Below are 16,664 nucleotides of genomic sequence, written 5' to 3'. Positions count from 1 at the left end.
TAATGGTTAACTAAAAAAATAAATAATGCACAACTAAATCTTTATTATCTGTATCCGTTGTGACCACAATTCACTGGATATGCTCATATTCAGCATGGCTTAACCATTGGTTTATAAAATAAAATATAAACACACAAATTTGAACTTAAGGTTTTGTCCCTCCATTCTAACATTCTATAAATTTGAAAACGAAAAACAAACCCTTTTTTTGATGTGAAAAAAACACAATCATTTTCAAAAGGGTTTAATCCAAAGCAATATCAGAAGGGTTGAATCCAGAGCAATATCAATTGTAGAATTGCTCTGGATTTCTCCATTCTAATCAATTCTAACTTACAAAACCATTTGAAACAATCGTTTGATTGTTTATAAACTCGAAAAATTTATCTTCATATTTGTTGTTTCTGTTGAATTGTAATAAAAGGTAAATGCAATGAGCAATCCTACACCAATGCAGAAATCGGAACAATCTGGTGAGCTTCGAAACATAGACAACAACAATAACAATGTTGGGAACCAAAGCGAAGTCATTGTAAAAATCGATAATCATGACAAGGAAAATGGTGGTCCCACAATTTTACGTAGCCCAAGCTATGAGTTCTGGAAGGATGGAAATGATCACACACAAAAAAGTTCTTCTAATCATATGAACTCGAATTATGACAGTCCTGTTAGAGGTGTAATCAATAACGAATGTGTAAATAATAACAATAATAGAAATAATAATCGAGTTTCAGATTCCAAACAGTCGTTTGAAAACAGCGATGTACATGATCATGACAAGTATGTCGACGATTCATCATCATCATCAGAAGATTACGAAGAAGACGAGCAACGATTGTTGAATCAACAACGACAAAGAAGAGTACCAAGCAATTTGAGCTACTACGCTCCTGATTATGATAGTGGAGCTGAGGTTTTGAAATGTACGTCTTTTCAAAGGAGAACAAGTTTAGTACGAACAAAAACAACACAATCTAGATTGTTTGATCCACCAGAGGTTTCATTTTCGGGACCTTATCCTAAAACTAGTAGTCAAACGCCAGGTGGGTTAACACGAGGATCTGCGAGAATTGAAAACGATGACGAGGATGAATCTTCTTTGTTTGATGATGATAATCCTGGTGATTTGAAAAACACTAAACTTGATACGTTGACGATTATTCAATGGATCGGTCTTGTTTTGATCCTGGCATTGTTGATTTGCACCGTTAGATTTAACTCATGGAAACGAACGTCGTTTAGGGGACTTTATTTGTGGCAATGGGAGATTTTGATCCTGGTGTTGATATGTGGAAGATTGGTTTCGGGTTGGTGCGTTAGGATTGCTGTTTTTTTCATCGAACGAAATTTTTTATTAAGAAAACGAGTTTTGTATTTTGTGTATGGAGTTCGAACCCCGGTTCAGAATTGTATTTGGTTAGGATGGGTTTTATTCGCGTGGAATTCAATATTTGATGAAACAGTTGAAGCTCTTCATATTCCTCTACTCGAAGTTATAAACAAGTTCATGGTGTGTATGCTTGTTGCGACGTCATTATGGTTAATCAAGACTTTGATAGTTAAAGTTCTTGCATCGTCGTTTCATGTGAAAAAATTCTTTGATCGAATTCAAGATGCTTTGTTTAACCAATATGTTATCGAGACGCTTTCGGGGCCCCCATTGGTCGAGATTCAAAACAATCAATTAGGCGAGAAGAGTATGTCGAGAGTATGGAAACACGATGGTGTGGGGTCAGAAATTGGCGGTTATTCGTTCAAAGAAAAAGGTAGTGCGAGAATAGGGAGTGGAAGGTTACATAGGAATTTGGGGTGTTCGAAGAATTATGAAGGCGGGATTACGATTGATCATTTGCATAGGTTGAATCATGATAATGTGTCGGCTTGGAATATGAAACGATTGATGAAAATCATTCGTAATGGGTCGTTGACAACATTGGATGAACATTTACATGGTACTTACTATGATGAAACGGGGACTGAAATTCGAAGTGAAATTGAAGCGAAACGTGCTGCTAGGAACATTTTCATGAATGTTACCAGGAGTCGATCCAAGTAAGATTGATCTTGAATAAATTGTAATACTAATACTAATGTTTAGCGTTCTTTTAACTACATAAATTGATTGAACATGTTCATCAAATAAATGGAATTAATTTTCAGGTTCATCTATTTGGATGATTTGATGAGGTTTTTGAGAGAAGATGAAGCTATAAAGACACTGTCTTTGTTGGTTGCATCACCTGATGATGAAAGAGTGGGAAAAAGAGCCTTGAAGAATTGGGTGGTAAGTTTTATAAAATAGTACTGTAATGAAATATATTTAAATAAAGGATTTTGCTAACGATAGCTTTTAGGGCTGTTGTTATGGCACTTTAAACAGTTGTATTAACTGTTACTTATTAATTTAGTGGTGGCGGTTATATGAATGTACAACTATTTGAAGCGTGATAGGGCTGCTGTTAGAAAAATTCTTAAATAAACAAATTGTAAATGATTGTTATTTTACAAATATACTGGCTTACAAATAGTTACTGGTGTGCTAATTTTTTTTACAGGTTAATGTTTTTCGAGAACGAAAAGCGCTTGCATTGACACTCAATGATACGAAAACCGCAGTCAACAAATTACATCAAATGGTGAATGTGGTAGTCACACTTGTGATTATGGTCATTTGCCTTGTGATTCTAAACATTGCGACGACTAAGGTTCTGGTTCTTATAAGCTCTCAACTTGTCGTGGTGGCCTTTATATTCGGTAACACTTGCAAAACCATATTCGAATCCATCATCTTTTTGTTTGTGTTGCACCCTTTTGATGTTGGTGATCGTTGTGAGGTCGACGGTAATCAGGTATAAATAATTATTCTTTTATTAAATTAATAGTTTTTTTTTTCTTTTTTAATATTTGTGCACATTTTGTAGCTAGATTTGAATAATTTATAACTTTGTATCAGATGATTGTGGAAGAAATGAATATTTTGAACACAATTTTCCTAAGAGGGGATAATCAGAAGATTTACTATCCTAACAGCACTCTTTTGATGAGATCTATTGCCAACTTCTATCGTAGTCCCGATATGACAGATACGATCGACTTTTTGATCGATGTGAAGACACCTGCAGACAAAATCGCAATCATTAAACAAAGAATAATCAAGTAAGAATTCACTTATTAATTGTAGTGGTGTTCATTTGTATGATTATATTAAGTTTTTGGCCTGATAAAATTATGTTGTTGATGTTATTATGTAGCTATGTGGAGAACAACAAAGATCAATGGTACCCGAATCCGATTGTGCTAGCAATCGACATGTTCGATGTGAACACACTAAAGTTATCAGTTTGGGTACAACATAAAATGAACCTTCAAGACATAACAGAAATACAGACGAGAAGGGGCAAGATTATCGAAGAGATGATACGAAACTTTAGAGAACTTAATGTTGAAGACAAACCATGTCCACTTGATATTAACATACGAAGCATGCCTATGCCCGTTACTCCTACTCGCTTTCCTTCAACATGGGGACAGTCTAATTAATAAGCTGGGAAACAAGAACATGAGACCATGAGTGTGGAAAGTAAGGTTGTGTTTGGTTCGCAGAATTGATGAAAGTTTAATCCATCAAATCCTTAGGCTAAAGGAATTGAAATTCATTCCTGTAAATACATTCCACGAACCAAACACATCGTCACATGAATTGACCAAAGCGAAAAATATGTGTGATTCATCATTTCACTTTCTAACCGTAAAATATATGTGATACTGATAATGGACAGTCAATTTGAACTTGCGCTTTGAGTTGCATCCTCATATAGATTTGAAAGAAAACATACATTTTCATCATATGTGTGTAATTGGTTTAATCCTTTATCGTAATCTAGTTAAACATGTTTGACTAGAAACCAACCCGCCCCGCCCATTTTGCCACTTCTTTGTTTTTTCTGTACACAAGTCATTCATCTGTGGTTAGAAATTGCAACAAGTAGGTAACCTTTGCATCGGCACTGAATCCATTACCAAATCTCATCTGAAGATACCATCAAGTCCTATGAGTAGTATCAATACTAACATTATACAAACCAACAACCAGTTTTCCAAAAATCCAATGATTAAACCCGAAAGTGCTGTAGCTGAGTTCTTAACAAGTAACTAAAGATTATCTAATTATACTACTTGAGTTTTATTTCTTCTCAATCTAATTAAATTCCATCTGAACCAATTTCTCAAAGCATTTTAATATTTAATTCGGATTCTTCGTACTAGTTTATACCCTGCTACGCCCAAAAAGTATGTCCAAATGGTGCTGCAATCAAACTTGCCAACCCAAGTACTAAAAGCGTCAATGCCCAAAACCTTGAATCGTCTCGAAGCGATGCATTTAAAACCGTGTAGGAATCTTCTTGATTATCATGGTTTGGTTCCTTAACACCACTGATGAAAACCAGTAGTGACTACTTTTACTAATATTAGTTGATTCTTGAACTTACGATAGCAACAAGTTGACTCGAGTGTCGTGTGGAATCAAGGGCCTATCTATCATAGATAAGAGAGCGGTGTCCCGTGACACACCACTAGTTTGGTTTTTTTTACACAAGGTATCATTCAGATTATTAGACACCACTAAATCTAACGTTTTACCCTTAGGAGTGGTACCGTTCCAACTGCAAAGTTTTATGTAAACAGATATCACTACACTAAAGGGTATTACCTTGCTGACGTTATTTATCCAAATTGGGTGACACTCATTAAAAGATTTAAACAATCCACTAATGAGAAACGGGCAAAGTTTAAGAGGTTTCAAGAAAATGCAAGGAAAAGATGTTGAGCATACATTTGATGTACTTCGGGGTAGGTTTGTAATCTTAAAGACGAGTGCAAAATCTTTTGATAAAAAACCAAATATAAGAACATAGTTGTACACTTGTGTTATTTTGTGCATCGCTTGAAGAAGAAATGCTTGCTGATCTAAGTAACCGACCTCGGCGTAATTTAGTACAATAGGTAGAGATCATGACATTGTTAACAGAGAAACGCGGGATAAGCGGGTTCACGATCAATTACGAGATGATTTTTTAATTTTTAGAATTTTAAAATTATGTAATTTTTTTCAGTATTATCTATGAATGTAATGTTTTAGTTTTATTATTTTATAGTTGTAATGTTTTATAATGAAAATCTATTATTACTTATTTATTGTAAACTGAAAAAATGAAGATTAAATTATACATTTTCAAGAAGTTGTGATGTGGTCCAGCGGTTGGTGGCCTGCCTCCTTTAGGGGGAGGTCAGGAGTTCGACCTCCGTTGCCTACATATTAAAAACACGGGACGAACCCAACCAATCAACTTCTAGGTCCCGCCCTTTTCAACTTACCATTAATCGTCTCTTCAAAAATATTTTTCCCGGACCGATTCTCTATCTTGTAAGATAATACATTGGCGGATTCACCGCCCGGATCGTTCTTCTCGGCCAAACGTGTCATCATTTCATCGAATGCCGCAAAAGCCTCACGAACATTTTTCCATTCCCGTTTACCGATGAACCGCTGAATCTACCATCTTGGATAAAAATATTTAATGTGCAGTTAATTTGGATAAAATTATAAAAGTGAAATATACCAATATCATTGTCTAGTAAGAAAAACTGATAAAGTAAAAAAAAATATAGTTAAAAATATGGAAAATGCTAACGATAGCCTTAAGGGTGGTTGTTACCATGCATTAAGTAGTACATGACGATTATTAGTCACTTTCATAAAGGCGGCTATCAAAATTTACAATATTTTAAAGCGTGTTAACGACAACCCGCTCTCATTAGCATTTTTCTTAAAAATAAAAAAATAAAAAAACTGAAAAAAAAACATGTTGGAGTAAACCTGCTGAATTTAGCCTTTGTTTCTTTAACTCTTGAAAATTTTTTTTTTTTTTAAAAGAAGAAAAAAAGACGTGGTTATCTAGGAATCTAGGATAGAAACAAACAAACAGTTAATCAATCGTAAAAGGGAGGTGATAATAATCGAATTGAATTGAATTGAATTGAATTGAATTGTATTTGTGATAATAATTGTAAATTGTAGGTTAATTAAGGATGACGAAGGTAAGGAAGCGAGCGAGCATTGATACGGCGGTTGTCGATATATGCCGCCGTGAGGTTGGCCGTCTTTCCACCCGTAAATTTTCCATGCGACTTGCTTCTTCCGAGGTACAGAGTATATTATTTATCTGTTGTTGTTATTAATTAAATTTAAAAATTAAATTAAATTAATTAATACTAAATAAATCATTTAGGTAACAAACTATATCCCGACTTTGCATGATCTACTATCTTCTGTGTTGGACGGTGAAAGAAACTTATCGTTTGATATACTAGTTACGCTATATCAAATCAAATGGGTAGTGATCGGTATACAACCATTTTTTAGTCGTGCTTTATGAAGTTGTACAGTACAACACAGTAAGGCACATTTTGGTTGTGTAAGGTTAAAATTTAGTTGTGTACGAATCAGTTCATCGCCCATGTCTTTATCAAGGTTTTCTTAATGGATTTATTATTATTATTATTAATATACATACTAATTCATGTAAATGACAACCAATACGGATCCACCAGGTACCCTTTTCCACTGTCACACTGTAGCAGCTACTGTAGCACTGTAGCATTTTTTTTCCCCTTCCTTTTTTTGCAAATACATACATATATATATATATATATATATATATATATATATACTTTTCCACTGTTATACTGTAGCAGCTACTGTAGCACTGTAGCATTTTTTTTTCCTTCATTTTTTTGCAAATATATATATATATATATATATATATATATATATATATATATATATATATATATATATATATATTTTTTGCAAATACATAAAAATCTAATTCCAATTTTCTAATACAATCCTATCGTAGGTGTTTATTTAATGGGTTTTCTAGCAACAAATAGAAGCCTAAAATATAGTAGAATATTACCATAACAGTTGCCGGTCATTGCATAAATGGTCTGGAAATAGTGGACAACATTTTGATGACTTTCAGGCCGAAAACTATCTAACGATATAGTAGCGTTAAAATGGCACTAATCCGCCGCGAAGCGCGGACCACAAATCTAGTTCAATGCATTATTCATTCTATTTGAGTTGCACCTTTAGGTTTTTCTATTGTTAGTACATGAAGTTAGCTTGTGCTTGATGTCTTATTTTCGATTGAATTCTAACTTGTACTTTTTGGTTAATATTTTTGTGTGTCTTAGGATTTAGTTTTAAGACTTGAACTATCGAGGAAGCTAGATAAGCACAAAGGATGCGTGAACACGGTTGGTTTCAATGCCGATGGAGATATTCTTGTGTCGGGCTCAGATGACCGGAACGTTATACTTTGGGATTGGGAGACCGGAAAAGTGAAACTCTCTTATTATTCAGGTCACAATAACAATATCTTTCAAGCAAAGATCATGCCCGGAACCAATGATAGAAGCATTATTACTTGTGCTGCTGATGGCCAGGTAAAATTTGATATCTTTGTGTCCCGCATTGTTCTGTTTTTCTCTTAAAGACGTAAAATACTTATGTAGTAAAAGGTGTTCCCTATAAGCAACAAGAATTAAGTATCACCTTTATTTAGTTTGTATTCATACTTTGAATCTGAACCAGTAGTGGATTGTATTAAAAATTGAAAAACTGCATAGTGATGACCGGATACATATTATATGTATCCGAGTCCGAGATACGTATTATATGGTTTCCTTACATTATGAGTTCAAGGTCACTTACCTTTATATGTATCCGAGTCCGAGATACATATTATATGGTTTCCTTAATCCTTATTTGATTAGATTTTTAAGAAACTCATGAATCAAATTACAAGTATTATGCATTTATCAAAGGAAATTAAGTAGATTTTAAATGCATTTTACTGAACTAACTGAAGTTCTACTTGTTAGTAAACCTCTTTTTCTAATAATTTATTAAAAGTCTATTTTGCATACTAGGTGAGGCATGCTATAATCCCAGAACGTGGACAAGTGGAGCCAAAATTGCTCGGGAAACATCAAGGAAGAGCTCATAAACTAGCCAATGAACCCGGCAGCCCGTACATCTTTTATACCTGTGGTGAAGACGGATTGGTCCAACACGTAAGTCAGTATCTATTAGTGTACATTATACCTATGCTACTCTTAAATGTGCTCATTTCGTCTTATCATAGGCCTGCTAAAGCTAGTTATTAAACTATATTTTTTTATAAGTTTGATCTAAGGACAGGAGTGGGTACAAAACTTTTTACTTGCCAACCGTTACCCAATAGAGGTTTTGCAGAAGAAGTTAATCTGAATTCCATAGCTATAGATCCAAGGAACCCAAATCTGTTTGTGATTGCTGGTTCAGATGAATTTACCAGACTATATGATATCCGTCACTATAAATGGGATGGTTCAACCGATTTTGGTAAACCAGCTGATTACTTTTGCCCTGCACATCTAATTGGCGACGAGCATTTGGGAATAACAGGATTATCATTCTCAGATCAGAGTGAACTTCTTGTATCATACTGTGATGATTCTATCTATCTTTTTACAAAAGACATGGGTTTGGGTAACGATGTAAATTTGGTTCTTGATAAAAGTTTGACTAGTTCAGATTCGGACATGGAAAGTGACGGAAAATGTGTTCCTCGAGTCTACAAGGGGCACCGAAACGCTGTGACGGTTAAAGGTATAAACTTTTTTGGACCCAAATGTGAGTATATTGTGAGCGGGTCAGATTGTGGTCGGATGTTTATTTGGAGAAAAAACGATTCGGAGCTTCTTCGTGTTTTAGAAGCAGATAAACAAGTCGTGAACTGCATTGAACCGCACCCGCATATAACAATGCTTGCCAGTAGTGGGATTGAACGTGACATTAAGATATGGACGCCGAATGCAGTTGAAAAAGAAACTCTCCCGATAAGTAATGAGAAAGTACGTTTCTTACTATATCGTTTTACTTTGTTTATTCGCCGATATTTAGTCTTCTTTTGGGTAATCGGTGTGATGTTAGATAAAAATGGTAGTTATCGTACGCTGAGTTTAATTCATAGTGTGCATTGTGTTAACCACTTGGCCCATTTTACTTCTTATATCTCTAGCCATGTTATAAAATTTGACTCGTTGGGTGTATCAATAATCAAATAACCTAGATCTGCCTATTTTCAACTATAGGCTTATCTAGGGGCTGAGTTATAGCCTTTTCTGATTGTTATGATATTATTGTTTACGGATAAGGTTTTTTAGTCTCGTTCCGTTTCGCTTCCATCTCATATTTTATGATAAATCTAATGACACGTTTTACCTCCATGAGTACGATGATGATGATGATACCTAGATCTGCCTATTTTCAACTATAGGCTTATCTAGGGGCTCTATTGAGTCGACATCAATCGTCGATTTATTGGCGACTTGGCTGACTCGTAGAGCCTAAATTAAATTCCAGGCAGGATTTATAACCCATAAAAATTTGATTCTACCATTTTCATGGCGTCTGTTATTATTTTTATTTTAGATTTTTATTTAAAAAGAAAAAGAAAAAACTTTTTCCTACTTAAAGGCCGGAGGTCCTCTCGGAAGCAATCTCTTTATCCGTCGAATAAAGAGAGGGATGACTTTCTCTACTCTTGAGAGTGTTTCACTCTGGGTGGAGAAATGACTTGTCTTTATTCTCGGATAGGGGAAGGATTGTCTACATATCACCTCCCCCATACACCACTCATGTGGTATTGTTTTGTTGTTGTTGTTGATGATGATGATGATAGTTCCAGCAACTAGTGATAGCGAAGATGAGAATGACAATGATGTTGATGACGATGAAGTGTACAATGATGGTGATGATGAAGACAGTTATGGTTTTGGGGAGTTGGAACAGGATGAGGAGGTGGAGATGGAGGAAAAAGATGACATTACTGAGGATAGTGGTAGCTACGACGAATGTGGTGGTGATTCACATGATGATGATGAGTGATGAAAATGTAGAACGTTTTAAAAATATCGAACGGGTGATTGTGATGATGCTGATGTTTTTTTTTTTTTTTTGAATTTGTGTTTGTTCCAGTTGAGGCCGACGAATAGCTGGATGTCGTATAGGGATTCACAAAGAGACATGATGCTGCGACTACTCTTTATGTGAATGAATCAAAATTTTGAGACACGAGATGGCGAGAGCTCCATGCTATCAAAAGGTTATGTGCTTGACTTTCAAATCATTCAAGGGTTGGGGTAGCTTCAACATCGACGACGAGGATGGCTTTTGAAGAACTTTGTGAACCCTTAAACTGTACATAGTAACTTAAAAGGAACTTGTAATATTCTAGTTTTGATATGGAAGATAATGATATATACATGGTACTGTTTGTTTATTGATGGAAATGATACATATAATTAATAGGGTTTTTGAACCGTTGGTCATGAAGATATGGTGGTGATGGTGATTTCTACGTCTACTCGTGCATTTCAATTTGTGTGGTGTTTGACCAATGGGCCATTGGTCTGACGCTATTGTGGTGTCCCTTTTAATCAAAAGGTTGAGGGTTCAAGTCGTGTTATGGATATATTTCGTAATTATTGTAAAAAATATTCGTGTAATGGACGTGTGTTTGTCTTAAAAAAATTGTGTTGCGTTTGGGTGATATAATAGTTCATTTTAATTACTACAAAATTAAAGTTTCTAAATACATTATTTTACCTAAAAAAAATTATTAGTTAGTCCACATGCTTCAAAATATTACTTAAGAGTATTAAATGCCTTTTCATACCATAAAATGGTAAAGAAAAGTTCCAAAATCCCAACTATAAAACTAGCATTATTTAGGTTTTACTTCATTATTATATCACTGACCATGTTTAAAAGATGAGTCCATGAAATAAAAAAATGAGCTGATTAACATTGATTAGGTCCTTATGTATGTGTACGTTATTAACTTATTTTATATTTAAAGCAAAAGACGAGTCGATGAACATTAATTAAGTGAACCATTAAGAGGAAAGTTGACTCTCAAGTATTACTCTGTATTTCATATGAAGAAGGTGAGCTTCAAGCAGAAATAGTATGAAAAACTTTTTATATAGTCAACATGATAATTCACATCCACAAATGAAAATGCATAAACAATAAGTATCAACAGCTAAAATAACATAGATCAAATTGAGTTATAAACTATACATTCTATCATCTAAACCTCCTAAACAAATGCTAAGCAAAAATATATAGATCAGCTTAATTTGTTGCTGCTGATATTAATAGCCAAGCAAAGCTTACAATACTCAATAGTCCACACCAACCATAGATTGGATCATTCAGCAGAAGAATAAAACTATTCTCATTTACTAAACGCAAAACAAACTCTAATATACGAGTTCCCCAGCTAAGTAAAATCCGAGCATATGCCCCAACCAGAACCTGCATTTTTCTAATAAACACATACTATATTAAAACTAAAAACTAACAATCTCAGATGTAGCCATTTCAATCCCGTTCGGTTACACTTCCAGTAGTAAGGTTCCCAGCATATGTCCATAGCTTGTTTACATCAGTAGGCGTCGGGATTTCTAATTTATCATTAACACAACTGTCATCAGTAACAGGTGTAGGAGCCCTACCAGGGCTACGAATCAAAGTAGGGGAAAAACAGAAGGTTGGTGTAGCAAAAGGGGACCCATAAGGGGTGTGTTGAATTGAGAAGGGACTCGGGGACATTCGTTTTTGGATGGGACGGCCTCCTAAACCTCCTCGGTTAAACGTTGATAATGATTCTGAAGCTACACAACGTTTTGTAGCATCGTCTACAAAGATAATGTCATCAATTCTTGCCATTATGTTAAATGCCAAGCTCTCCATTACCCTTGAGTAGCTTTCCAATATTGACTGCCCAACATCCTACAGTAAGAAAGGTTTAATAAAATTTCATTAATCGCAGCAAAATAACTAAAAACTATCAAAAATTTTCAACAACCCATAAAAGTTACTCCCTCCGTCCCTATTTAATTGTCACCAGACAAAATACACACAGTTTAAGAAAATGTCATAAAAGTACTGTACTTTCTGTTTACTTTCCGGTTTTACCCTTACCTTTTTATTCTCCTTTCATCTTATCCACATACCTTAAGGGCATAATAGAACTTAATCATTTTAATTTCTTCTATTCTATATATGGAAGTAGACAATTAATTTGGGACATCTCAAAATGGAATGCTGGACAATAAATAGGGGACGGAGGGAGTATTATGTAAACCATAGAGCCAGTCATCACACCAAGGACAGTATAATTGCTACTACTCAATGATTTGTGTAAAAATGTCTAATCTAATGCATTAAAAAGTGAAGGAAAAAAAGGAAAGATGCACATAAATTGTATTTAATAGAGTAATAGAACTTGGAATAGCTCAACCACTTAACTAGATAAATAAATCAACCCTTCTGAAGCTACTTATTACAAGTCACATGACCGTTCAATTATGTTCATAAACATTAAATTTAAATTAAAAATAAAATAACAAAGTTTAAAAATACAAAATGTAGTCCAAACACGCAAGATGTAGTAATTTAAAACATCTAACTTTCAATATTAATGTATTAAAAAAATGGATTCTTACTGAAATGATGCAGCTTTTGTAATCATAAGTGCCAAAGTAAGCATATATTGAAAAAAATTGAGTAAACAACTACTATGGCAAAATGCGTTTCAGGTCAACTCAACTCAACTTATCTCGATCTTCAACAAAAAGTTACTCACTTTAATTCATAATCTAACCCGCTAACTTTTGCCCCCTTCTCCATTTGCTATAAAATTGTGATCCTCCATGTGTGAGGAGAGTATATGTATATGAAGAGAGTTAGTTATTATACACACCTTGATATACTGAATTTTGCTCATATCCAATGAAGTTTGAGGAAGACCAGGGAATCGAAGTCTCAAACTACGTAGCAATGTTTCTGCTCTTTGTGCTAAGAGTGTGTTCCTGTCACCATCCGCAACCAGCCCCTTCACTTTGCCACTCCACAATGAATGCTTGGTCTTCGGATGATTTATATTCTTTTTACGATCTTTTAGTTTCCATGTATAAATTGCTCCCTCAACGCGATTTGCTACTTCCAGAGTATGGTGCTCTGATGACAAGTCCAGGCAATCGAGAAGACAATCGGGAGAAAACTGTTCTGCAGTTAGGTAGCGATAGATGATGTCACCCAAACACGCTTTTCCATTCTATAAAAATAGACAAAAGATATTCATATCAATTGCTGTGTCACATAGATGAAACGAACAAATAAGCAAAACTAAACAATCTAAAACGTATTTAAGTTTTACAGAAACCAAAGAACAAAACTAGAAGGTACTCCGTAATTAATATGAATACACTGTTCTTAAACACCATGCGCATTATCTGCGGTAAATAGAAAATTATCATTGTATATAGGTCAAACACCATAGCACGAAAAACCTAATTATTGCATAAAAATGGCATCTGACAAATAAACAAATCTATGAAAAAACCACTGCAGCAGTAAGCATTCGGGATCTCTATAATATGAAAATAATCAGTTAATATTAACAAATCAATCAATAATTTCAATATTATAGAATTTATAAAAAAACAATAGAGCACATTCATGCACACCTTGGGTAAGGATTCCAAGTATGCATCTGGGATCTCCATTTCTGCAAGCACATTGCTATTTATTGCAAATGCTGCCTTCAAAATCTGGTTTGTACAATCCCTGCACTGCTGTAATCTCTTCCTAGCATCTTCAGATAAACCGTTAGGTGGGACTTTCGGATACGGTAACCACCATTTCTCTTCCTGCCTAACTGAAGGCCTACCTCCACAAACACGGGCCGAAAATGCTTCACAATTATCACCTTCTGGTACTACTATTCCACGATCCACATACCAAAACTCAGTTTTAGAAAACCCGTCTAGCATACTAATCAACATCGAATCGAGTTTTTTCAAAGCTGGTAGATTTAAAGACAAATCCGCCCTTGGTTGCGTTGCCATTACTTCATACGTACCCCCATCAGGAGATTGTTGTATTGATGGAACGAAATCCACAATCGAGTCACTCACAGATAATATCCATTCCATTTCCCTTTGCCACATCGACTTTTTTTTAGATGCCAATGGTTCCAATCTCCATAACTCCCCAAATACAGATGCTAAACATGAGAAACGTAACGAATATAAACACTCTACATATGTTTTAGATAACTTAAAAAGGTAACTAATACAATTAAATTTTAAAGATTAGACTAACCAGAGAGATTTGTAATAGCATTTGAAATTGCTAAAGCAGTACATACACCTTTTCCCCCTCCAGACATATCTTCTCCAAGCAAAAGCTTAGCAAATTTTTCCTTCATCATCTCAATTTCTGTAACAAAAATATAAATTACAAAGTTTACAGTTCAATATACTTACAACACAAATGCAATGAACTGAACACATTCACTCAAAAACAAAAGAAACTTAACTTATTACACATACAACAACAGAAAAAACAAACGCTTACAGAACCATCTACAAATAGTATATGTTACATGTACATATATAACTATAGAAACTTTGTGTCGTAGCTCATATGGTCATTGCCTGCCTCTCTTAGCGAGAGGTGAGTTCGACTCCCGTGGCGTGTAACATTGCACACAAGGTTGCCCTTTAACCTTGAATTCCACCCAAGGGTGCTTTCCACACATGGAGTTGCGGGGGTAGTGGGGAGGGGTTTTACCACCCATGCCCTCTGATTGGGCCGGGTTTTCTTCCGGTCAGCGGTTGGGGCGGGTTATGCAATTGCGTTAGATGAACGCGTCGGTGATTTAGTCCTAGTTGATCCCAAACTGCTATTAAAAAAAAAAAAAAAAACATATATAACTATGGAGATATATAAAAACTAACCAGATAAATCAGAGTCAGGTTGTTTCTTAAGCTTCTTTTTATCCCAAATCATAACATCACAATTATTTTCGCCAACTAACGGAAAAGTGAACGCCGGCATCGGAAAAATAGAATCACTTCCGGAAACAGCAAATGAAGACGATTTCAAAGATCCTGAAAAGCCACTCGAGCTTTCAGATTCGCTGACGTCAGCACTAAGACTGTAGCTTTCATCCTCACAACATCTTCCACTACTACTAGATATACTATTTCCAGACATCTGACTGATTAAATTGAATTCAGTGTAAAAATTTCCTTTTTGTATGAAATTGAAACCCTAACCTAGCATATCATTGCCAAATTAGGCGTTTAATAGTTTACCTAAAATGTAGAATACTTGTTCACCGGTAGTAGTAGTAGTATTAGTAGTAGTGGAATGGTGGTCATTACGATGGTTATCGGAGGTTGACGTAGGTGGCCAGAGATTGCCGGAGGTATGGCAGCAGGTGGTGATAAAAGGAAGTGAAAGGGGAAGCAGAAGATGAAATGAAGCTGTTGTGAAGTGGAGAGTGAAAGTGTGTAATCCAAAAAACACCGTTTCTTTTTCTTTTATTTTTTATCTAGTAGATTTAGGTTTATTTATATATTGGGATTATCAATTTTTTTCCCCCCTTTTTTCACTATTTTTTGCATCGGAGCTCATAAAAAAAAATTGCCAGAATGCCCGCGCAAATCGCAAGAAACCTTGCGACCACACCCGAGCAAGGCGCAAGTTTGCGAACTCGCGCCTTGCGGCCTTACGACCTTATCTATATAGAATGACCCTAGAACTTTGCATTCACAGTCTCATTACATTTAAAAACATATTCAATTCATATATTATAGCCACTTTAAGATAATGTTTTAAGCATTTTTTTTCACTAATTTTAGTATTTATGAGTTGTGCTAATGATGATTAATTTTAGTGTGTTGTTCATTTCAGTTAATATCCATGTCAGAAAGAGCTTCATGAAGAGTTTCTCAAGGAGAGTCATCACAACAGGTTGATGATAGACGACGACTAGTTGCTGATCGTCCTATTCTGACTGGTTGTTATGTTTCTGCTCAAACAAGCTTTTCTGCGTACTGGCGGGGAATTAGTGCTGGAGCTTTTCTCAATCTCAATCATCCTCAAGAACATGCATACTATCCCAAACTTGTTAGGGAATTTTATGCAAACTATGTGTTTGATTCACGTAAGGTGAAATGTGTTCACTTTAACATGTTTGGTTATCAATATAATTGGACATTGGAGGAGTTTGCGGAGAACCTGGATATCCCCGCGGGGGATTTCAAGTTTTTCAGTCTCAGCAAAGAGGCCCGAGGAGGTCACCTGCGAGTAATTTGTTCTCAGCTTCTGGTTATGTTTCATGTAACACCCCGTTTTTCAGTTACGCGTTATTTCGAACGTCATTCGAAATACGAGGCATGTGAGAGTATATTTGGATCCCAAATAAAGTTGGAGTTGAGGTTCTAAAACCTTACCATTGGATAGTAAATCTCATTACGTTTCCAACGATATTTGATTCGTCGAAAACGGAGTTGCGGTTTGAAAGTTATGACCAAAACAAGTTTCAGTTTCAGACTCAGTTCATTGGGACGCCGTCCAACCTTTTTGGACGCCGTCCAACTGACCTGACGGGCCAGCAGCTCTATTTTACTCAAATAAAAAGGGGTACTTTGGTCTTTTCACTTGTGGACTGATTGGTGGCTTTAAT

The 16,664-nt window shown here is 35.3% G+C and overlaps 3 protein-coding genes across 4 annotated transcripts; 2 read left to right on the top strand and 1 right to left on the bottom strand.

Annotated features, from left to right (window-relative positions):
• Positions 1–433: 433 nt before the first annotated feature.
• On the top strand, positions 434–3,778 carry LOC139842612 (mechanosensitive ion channel protein 8-like). The gene is made up of 5 exons (XM_071832732.1): positions 434–2,055; positions 2,164–2,287; positions 2,559–2,852; positions 2,957–3,159; positions 3,255–3,778. The coding sequence occupies exons 1-5, from the start codon at positions 434–436 to the stop codon at positions 3,541–3,543; spliced, it is 2,532 nt and encodes an 843-aa protein (XP_071688833.1). The 3' UTR covers positions 3,544–3,778.
• A 2,117-nt stretch (positions 3,779–5,895) lies between these two features.
• LOC139845083 (uncharacterized) lies at positions 5,896–10,660 on the top strand. Of its 2 annotated transcripts, XM_071835307.1 has the most exons (6): positions 5,900–6,011; positions 6,083–6,207; positions 7,264–7,515; positions 8,002–8,145; positions 8,257–8,967; positions 10,094–10,660. In XM_071835307.1, exons 2-6 carry the CDS (start codon positions 6,094–6,096, stop codon positions 10,166–10,168), a joined length of 1,296 nt encoding a protein of 431 aa, XP_071691408.1. In that variant the 5' UTR covers positions 5,900–6,011; positions 6,083–6,093; the 3' UTR covers positions 10,169–10,660. The 2 variants fall into 2 exon arrangements, with proteins under 2 accessions (XP_071691406.1, XP_071691408.1); XM_071835305.1 differs by having other exon boundaries at positions 5,896–6,207.
• A 589-nt stretch (positions 10,661–11,249) lies between these two features.
• On the bottom strand, positions 11,250–15,504 carry LOC139845082 (rop guanine nucleotide exchange factor 1). The gene is made up of 5 exons (XM_071835304.1): positions 14,929–15,504; positions 14,291–14,407; positions 13,654–14,192; positions 12,888–13,241; positions 11,250–11,914 (listed from the first exon to the last, which is right to left on the bottom strand). The coding sequence occupies exons 1-5, from the start codon at positions 15,185–15,187 to the stop codon at positions 11,504–11,506; spliced, it is 1,680 nt and encodes a 559-aa protein (XP_071691405.1). The 5' UTR covers positions 15,188–15,504; the 3' UTR covers positions 11,250–11,503.
• Positions 15,505–16,664: the final 1,160 nt, after the last annotated feature.

The sequence above is a fragment of the Rutidosis leptorrhynchoides genome, chromosome 4, assembly GCF_046630445.1.
Source record: "Rutidosis leptorrhynchoides isolate AG116_Rl617_1_P2 chromosome 4, CSIRO_AGI_Rlap_v1, whole genome shotgun sequence".
NCBI lineage: Eukaryota > Viridiplantae > Streptophyta > Magnoliopsida > Asterales > Asteraceae > Rutidosis > Rutidosis leptorrhynchoides.
The sequence above is the reverse complement of the archived record's forward strand: the minus strand, read 5'-3'. Positions and strand labels throughout refer to the sequence as shown.

What these genes read in the sequence shown, in the direction of transcription:
- LOC139845082 (XM_071835304.1), bottom strand. Translation starts at nt 15,187, where the DNA reads ATGTCTGGAAATAGTATATCTAGTAGTAGTGGAAGATGTTGTGAGGAT. An exon ending in ACCTGACTCTGATTTATCTG is followed by an intron (nt 14,408 to 14,928) that starts GTTAGTTTTTAT and finishes TTTTTGTTACAG; the next exon opens with AAATTGAGATGATGAAGGAA. An exon ending in ACTTGGAATCCTTACCCAAG is followed by an intron (nt 13,242 to 13,653) that starts GTGTGCATGAAT and finishes CTATTTTTATAG; the next exon opens with AATGGAAAAGCGTGTTTGGG.
- LOC139842612 (XM_071832732.1), top strand. Translation starts at nt 434, where the DNA reads ATGAGCAATCCTACACCAATGCAGAAATCGGAACAATCTGGTGAGCTT. An exon ending in GTTACCAGGAGTCGATCCAA is followed by an intron (nt 2,056 to 2,163) that starts GTAAGATTGATC and finishes ATTAATTTTCAG; the next exon opens with GTTCATCTATTTGGATGATT. An exon ending in ATTAAACAAAGAATAATCAA is followed by an intron (nt 3,160 to 3,254) that starts GTAAGAATTCAC and finishes GTTATTATGTAG; the next exon opens with CTATGTGGAGAACAACAAAG.
- LOC139845083 (XM_071835305.1), top strand. Translation starts at nt 6,094, where the DNA reads ATGACGAAGGTAAGGAAGCGAGCGAGCATTGATACGGCGGTTGTCGAT. An exon ending in AAGACGGATTGGTCCAACAC is followed by an intron (nt 8,146 to 8,256) that starts GTAAGTCAGTAT and finishes TTTTTTTATAAG; the next exon opens with TTTGATCTAAGGACAGGAGT. An exon ending in TCCCGATAAGTAATGAGAAA is followed by an intron (nt 8,968 to 10,093) that starts GTACGTTTCTTA and finishes TGTTTGTTCCAG; the next exon opens with TTGAGGCCGACGAATAGCTG.